At 40.9% G+C, this 7915-nt stretch overlaps 1 protein-coding gene across 3 annotated transcripts in view; it reads left to right on the top strand.

The window, feature by feature from the left end:
- Positions 1-243: 243 nt before the first annotated feature.
- The window catches only part of nectin3b (nectin cell adhesion molecule 3b), a 25256-nt gene continuing 17584 nt past the window's right edge, over positions 244-7915 (top strand). For 2 of the 3 annotated variants that reach the window (XM_031857476.1, XM_031857473.1), the window contains exons 1-2: positions 365-514; positions 6908-7255. In XM_031857476.1, the coding sequence (XP_031713336.1) occupies positions 436-514; positions 6908-7255 (427 nt within the window). In that variant the 5' untranslated portion in view covers positions 365-435. Of the gene's footprint in view, positions 273-364; positions 515-6907; positions 7256-7915 lie in introns of those variants that run through there. The other variant, XM_031857474.1, reaches the window with a different exon arrangement.

Below are 7915 nucleotides of genomic sequence, written 5' to 3' on the forward strand. Positions count from 1 at the left end.
GAATCCGTTTAATAATTTCAAGACCTTCCGCTGACCCACAGACAGAGAAACAAACCAAACAGATCAAATGTATGACAGCGGTAAAGCAATGTAGCCTAGATTGTATTTTCAGTGAGTTATCGTCAAAGACAGCGAAGAATAAAGTGATTTGATCAATCAATGTGTGTCGGTTATCAACAGAGGTGACGTAATGTGTCTACTAATGGACCGTTCCTCCAGAGGGGATGCTGCTGTACGATCTCGCCAAATGAGCGGTTACTTCTCATTGTCAGGTGAGCCCCCGGTCTCCCCGCTCCGTGTGGCGTGGATGGTACAGTCCACTTGCCTCTCTGGAGTTGTTGCTGAGGAGGTTCCACCGTTCAACACATACCGTTAAATTGGCATGCAGCCGACGCTCGTGTCCTGTAGCAGAGAGACTGCACTGTTCATGAAAAAATGTTACCGCGCTATCAGCGGAGTTACCTCGGACAGCAGGGCAAGGTCGCGTTATTTCACCTTTTCTGCAGTATTACAGGTGAGTCGGGGATTTTACACGGCAGTTTTTACTTGTTCTACTGAGGTGACACAAGAAGTTTTGTGAAGGAGCCGAACGACTCGTGCATCTTGCAGAAATCTGAGCGAACGAGTCGGCTAAACCAGCTCCGACCGTGCGTTTTCAAGTACGGGTCATTGTAAGTTGCCAGTTAAGCAAGTTTAGCAGGTGTCAGGGAAAGACCAGAGGGAAGTTGTCTACTTGTTCACTTCAACGCTTCGGAGCGGTATATAGCTATGATGGTGCGACCCGAGGCTACCATAGAACCAGTCCACGGAAACCACCGAGGAACACAGGCAATGGTATTAATTCAGCTATACAGATACTGTGGGGTCATTGCATAGTCAGTGGCAGCCATATTAACTTCTGAAACATGTGCTATTAAAGTAACATGGGGCTGTTGTGTGTGTGTCACGCCAGCTGCTTTTGCAAAAATGTTGAGGAGCTGACATTAGTGTCACCAGAGAAGACAATGCTAAATGTCAGCACCTCTCAGACTGAGGAAGAGGGTCAGCCACCATGTGCCTGCAGTGGAGCTCATTATGGTTTAATTAAGGGCTGAACAATTTACTAACTCGAGCCTGAAACACGCCAACTTTGTGCACGGCGCTGTGGTGCTGCTGTAAAAACTAAAGAGGCGAGGGTCCAACAGTTGAGAGCTCAAACTCTGTCTTCAAACCGTCCACATACCTACTCTCAAGTTAGCTTATGTGTGTCTGAAGGAAACCAATGGAGCGTGTATGGTTAAATATGGCAATGCGTGATAGGATGTCTTACCCACAGGCAGCTTTTTATACCAACTACCCTTCCTCCACAAAAAGAAACGCATGTTTGATGTTAACAAGTGTGATGCTGTAAACCAGCCTGAAGACGCCCCGAATAAAACATTGTAAAGGAAAAAAAAAAATACAGACCAAATTAAAACTTCACTGTGCTCAGAGGACAATCCATGGTTAAGTGTCCCGGGTGTACCATGACCAACCAATGAGTGAATCAGGCTGACAGTTTGTGTTTCTCTTACCATATTTCTCTTGCTTCATCTTAAGGTTAAAAAAAGGACCCCTAAAATGCTCACCAGAACATCAATTGACGCAGCTAAATGCAACACCACCACAAACTGCATTGGAAAGGGCTGTTGGATTGCATTCCATGTTTTCTAACTCGGCTTTGGCTGTACTTTGTCCGTAAAACTGACGTGTGTAATATATAGGATAGCAAAATGGGCTTCTTACCTCAGACGTGATCACATCAGAGCAGCATTTTACAGCAGTGTCTCATCATCAATAGCTCCATCCATTGACTAAAGGGAAAATAACGACCATATTGCACATGCCGAGATACTTGCACTGTTTTATGTTGTAGTGGTCCTCCCTTGAACTTAGGCAACTGGGCAGTGTGCAGAGAAGGGACGCTCTTGGACTGAACTAATGGACGGATCTTTAACTTTTGTTAAAGACTTGACGCGAGAGACAAAAGTAAAGTGACCCAGACCCTCTCTCACATAAGTAATGTATTGCATGTTCTGTCATGTTATTGCCAGGATTCTAAAGTTCCTAAACAGGAACATGTTTACCTCCTCCAGAGTTCAAATCAAGGAGCAGGCAGGTGCCCATTGGTCTACCTCCTGTTTCGTTGGCTGTACATTTCAATGAGTGGTTTGACCGTGTGCCTTTTTAAAAAAAAAAAATGCAAAATAGATGCAGATTTAAGGCCTAACAAACATGTTTAAGACACTTCCATACAACACATTTGGGGAGTTTGAACATTTTTAGACCAGAAATTTGTACCATGTGAGGTGTTGATTAGTGGAATTCTGTGATGTTAGAAGAGACACCATACTGCTGATTTAGCCTTTTTCATGTAGTAGAAGTAATTAGTGTTGGTACACTTTTGCGTTATTGCCCTCTGCCGTCGGCTGTAAATGCGTATTGCGTTACCACTGTGCACGTGTGCCTTTTGTGCAGCTCAAAAAAATGTGTTGAAAAAGTTGATTTCCAGGTGTGATAAGCCACACTGACAAACTATCATTAGACCCTTTCTTGTCCTGCTCTGCACAGCTTACCCGGCCACTTCCACCATCACCGTTTATGTTCTGATTTCCACTTTTAACAAGACTCACTGCCCTCTGGCAAGACACACATATTAATACACTTGCTGCCACATAAGTGGTGCATGTGAAGGTAATATTGACTAAAGTGAGAACGAGCACCAGGGTGTCCCCAGGGAGCAATGTGTCCTTGATGTCAGGATATCTATAATCCGTTTTTGTGTGTGTGAGAGAGAGAGTGAATGAGGCGCATTGTATCTACAATAGCTGCTCTCTTTGAGGATCTGAGGATGCAAGAACATAAAGTTTCTTTTTCTTTGTCTCTGAAAACCCAAGAAGAAGAGAGAATACATTCCTATTGCTATGTCTAGATGGGCTGCGTATAAGATCAGATAGGCTTTGCCCTTATTCTCATCACTTTTTTATTCCGTGTTGGAGAAAACGAGGGCAGGCTTACGTAAGGTTGTCGTCATGTCACAATAAAAATTTTATACAGTCGCTATACCTCTTCCATTACATATTCAGTGCAGGAAGATGCTGCTTTCTTTCCTCTTACTCTTTATTCTTGCCATCTAGCCTCATCATGACAAATACACAAGTTGTGAAATCGGTTAACTGCTTGAGGAAAAGGCTCACGCTGCCGTATGGGTTTACGTGTGTTTATACCGACCATTTCATTTTTACTTTAGGTCGTAGGGTAAATACATGTATTATACTTTCATTCAAAAAGTTTGAGTCTTTACTGTGTCCCTGTTTCCACTTGTGTCGTTTATAAGATACATATTTTCCCAATTCGTTTTTTTAAGGACGGCCTGTAAACTACCTTTTCATGGAGCATGTGGTGACGTGCACAGTACGGGCACTTAAGTGCCAGTTTCTTTAAATGTGTTTTTAATGCACTGCCTCCTTTACTCGATCACCTTACTTAATCATTTGCAAGTGCGATGCTCCGTTTGGGCTGACTTGCTAATTACCTTCAGCAACTGAACAATATCAAACATTGGCTTGGGGACTATTGCTTTTGAATGAAGTTGCAGACTTCGTGTAGCACAACATATGGGAATATTCTTCAGGAAGCAAAGCCTCCATATTTTGCAGCATGGCTGTTTAACTGGTGGCTCATTCCAACAGTTGAGTCATCATTTAAACTATTCGGATTGGTCCAGCCACTCCAGATTTCTTACTCAATTCATATTTAATGACATGTAATAAAGCATCCAGTTTTAATTAGTTTCAATCTGGTTGTAAGTAATTCCTCCTGCGTTTTAGACGAGTTGAGAATACTGTTTTGTATTCACCAGTGGAAATGAAAGCAATAGCCATGATGGCGAACAATACACTTTAATTTGCTTCAGCAGTCTGAGTTAGCCAAATCAAGTGGGTATCATTCAACCAACAGAACCATCTGGGAAGCTGCCGTTAGAACGCTTTATGGAAAAGGGCTGGCACTTTCAAAAAAATGACTGGCAGGTGAGGGAATGAATAATCTGTCAAACACTTACCGAAGTGAGTCGGGAGAAGAGCAAAACTGGGAAAAGCCTCCAGTGCTGGTCTTTGATCTTCTTTCAGTGAAGAAATACTCTCCACCTCTGATATAACCGATGCTATTGCAACATCTACGCCAAGCCCTTCGGGGGCCGCCATTGTTGTTCAGAATGACCAGTCCCCTCTCTGTGCTGTGTGTACACAAACGCATGACTTGGATTTTTGTGTAACGTGTGATCCCGCGATTCTTGTGTGATCTCATGACGTCGCGAGAATCGAGCTGCCGTGCGCGGAAACCCTCTGTGTGTTTCTCATTGGCCAGCAACATTGTGAAACGAAGGAAATTCTGTACTAAAATAACTGCAACTTTGAGACCCTCTTGATTTGACTAACAGACTGCTGAACTCTCATTTTAGTCTCAGCTAAGTGTGGAATGCATCTTTGCACAGAATGATGACTGGGGATTTTGTCCCCATCACTTCCATTGGAAGCACATGGGGAGGGAATGCTCTATATTCACCGTTACAAGGTGTTTTATTTGTCATTATGCAACAGGGTTGCACGAGGAAATTTAGATTGTAGTCCCATTTTGCTACATAGGAAAAATACAATAAAACTATTATTATGAGCAGGAACAAGAATAAGTGTGTGTGCACAGGTGTATTTTAGTGTGAATTGAAACCCATGCATAGCCCTAAATAGCACATAAATACAGGAATAGTGCATCATCAGCTGAACATCTCCACACTGTTGCACTGACTTCGGCTGCTCTTTCTCTGTATGAGCAATACGATGACTCATTATACCCACTCTGCACAAAATATGCTATCAAGATGTGATATCCACAATTTAACATTTTGCTTATATTTGAGATATTTACAGCCTACCTGGGCCGAACGTGTTAAAGTTTGCTATGTTTGCAATCATTATATTTCAAAACTGGATTAATAAATATTTTCATTATAATATAATTTACAATATTGATTCTCCAATTCGACAAATGAGTCACACTATAATTAGTTAAGCTGTTACACCATTTCAATTTTCTTTTTTCATTATTTGCAGTCCCTAATAACTAACCTTGTAATTAACCCCTGAACCTACCAACATTCATATTTAATAAGACAAAAATAGATATATTAAAGTAAAATAAGTGAAAACAGTGTTCAAACTTTCTTCTTATCCCAGAACAGAAGACAAAAAAATGAACATTTAGGGGAGGGAAATGTTCTTTTTATAAAGTACTAATATTTGAGGACATTGCCTTTTTAGATGGTGCTTGGCCAGAGACGGAGCTGTTTTTTGGCGAAACAACAATAGAATATTTGGAGTCAGTTGCCAAGCAGCGCAGAAGGTTATGATTTATGACGATATCTTCCTGCTGGCAGCTTTTTGCAATTAGTTATGTGGTTGAGGGCTTTGGCAGTCCAGCAGTGCTATATTGTCTTTTCTAAAATCAGTAAGGCAATTCCTTTATTTTGTGTTGACTGTAATCCTGATGATACATTTCCTCTCACTTGTGTTTTTAAACATGATTTTGCTCTTGCCTCTCCTCCCTCAAAGCCCTCGTTTTCTTCTCCCAGCGATGATGTCATTGTCGTGTTTGCATATCTCTTCCCTTTTTTTTCTCTGCCGGTCTCAGCCTGTTCCCTTTATCTCCCTTTTGACTTTCCTCAACACGACGTTGAGCTCTCCGCTTTTGAGACGTGCCACATTTCTGACAATTGCAGGTGACTGAGTGCGTGAGGTAGTTATATTTGGACAAAGGACATACAGCCGGCATGCTTCTAATTGCCAAATTCAGGTCAGGAGGAGAAAAGCTATAGAGACAAAACAAATGTATCGACGTATCAGTCAGCTGTGTGTTATTTGTTGAAAAGCCCAACGCCTGCTGTGGCGGTATCAAGCTCTGATTCCGGTCTGATACCCACAGATGTCACATGGTACCGAACTTTGTTTTAACGAGTCCGACTGACGTCAGAGGTAACCCTGAAACTACTCTTCTCTCTACCTGATGCTATTGTGGTACTCTGGATTTGTTACTCAGTATTCGATTGAAGATCCGTCTGTCTCACATTTTTTAATTGAAAATTGAATATGTGACATTGAGTAGAATAAAGCAATATCAACCACAAAAGTGAATTGTCTGCCATGTCAATTACAAACAATTTTATTCACCATAGACTTATCGTTTGATTATTTTTAGATTAATCAATTGATCGTTTAGTCTCGAAATGTCCAAAAGGTTCTGACGGCGCCCAAAGTGAGATGTTTAGTTCGACCTCTCCAGAACTCAAAGATTTAAATTTTAGAATAACATAAAGCAAAGAAAAAACGGCAAATCTTTTGAACATTTGAGAAACTTAAACTGAAGCTGCAACAATCAATCCATTAATTGGTTGGTCGATCGACAAAAACTACAATTTGGTGAATTATTTATCGTTTAAGTCATTTTTAATCAAAAATGCCAAAAGTTACTTATGCCATGGTTTCCACGTTTTAATTAAAGGCTCACAATTATATTGATTCGCATTGTTTAAAAAGGTCTCAAGACAGCCAATAATGTTCGTAACATTCAACGGTAAGTTTAATTTTTTTTTTTTTGCCAAAAATGAATTTGTCCTTTTGAAGGAGGGGATCTGGATAAGTACAGATCTACAATTACACTGCTAATTAGCATTATGCGTCAAAAGAAGTTGGAGTAATACATTTTAAGGTAGTTTTAACAAAGGTTCAGCATGAATGCTTTTAACGTCAAACTGTTTTGCTTAATGGTGCTAGATTATCCGAACATGATTGTGTGTGTGTGGTTAAAGTCTTGTTTCTGTGTGTCTCTTCTGCAGGTGTGTGGGGCAGTCAGGTGCTGGTGCCTCAGAGGGTGAACGCTGTGCTGGGGAAGAATGTGACATTAGAGTGCCGGGTGGAGGTGGCTTCAAACCTCACTCTTACTCAGAGCTCCTGGGAGCGCCGCCTGCCATCAGGCTCTGTCACAGTAGCCGTCTACAACCCACGGTATGGCATCTCCATCCCGCCAGAGTTTCTCCATCGATTGTATTTCCGCTCGCCCTCTTCGCACGATGCCACCATTGTGTTGGGAAACGTGGGCTATGCGGATGTCGGGATCTATACCTGTAAGGTTGCCACATTTCCTCTTGGGAACACTCAAGCCTCCATTACTGTCAATGTGCTTGGTAAGTATTAACACGCACGTGTGTTCTTCTAAGTCCTGTAATGGCAAGTACAGCTAAAACAAATGGTCAGTTAATCATTTAGTTGATTAAATATTGAATATTTATTAAACTACATATCAAATGTGAATATTTGCTGGTGCTCTAAGTCTTTGTGTTTTGGACTCTTTGTTGGAGAAAACAAGCAAATTGTGGTGACTATTTGTTTTTGCCATTTTCTAATATTTAAACTAAATGATTGAGAAAATATATTTCGATAGTTGAAATAGTCATTTGTCAAGCTGTGGATATGGATGCAATTCATTTTAGATTGTTAGGGCTGGACAACGTCATTGAAATCAATATCACAGTATACTAATGTGTAAAAATATTGAAATTGTTCAGTGCAATGATTTGTATTCCACTGGTATGCATTAGCCTACATCACAAAGTTTTTCATTGCGACTTGCTTGGAATCATTCATTCAGACAACTTTTGTTCAAAGATAACTACGTAACATCATGATAAAATTCCAATTATATTCAATAAACGGAAATAATGAATTGTTGGCTTTGAAAGTATGCTCTTTTGATCCTTTGGTTGCATCATCACAGGTTGTCACTGCTGGCACACAAACTGTGTGTGTGTGTGTGTGTGTGTGTGTGTGTGTGTGTGTGTGTGTGT

This window comes from Anarrhichthys ocellatus, unplaced genomic scaffold (assembly GCF_004355925.1).
Source record: "Anarrhichthys ocellatus isolate YVR2014 unplaced genomic scaffold, GSC_Weel_1.0 scaffold18, whole genome shotgun sequence".
In the NCBI taxonomy this organism is placed as follows: domain Eukaryota; kingdom Metazoa; phylum Chordata; class Actinopteri; order Perciformes; family Anarhichadidae; genus Anarrhichthys; species Anarrhichthys ocellatus.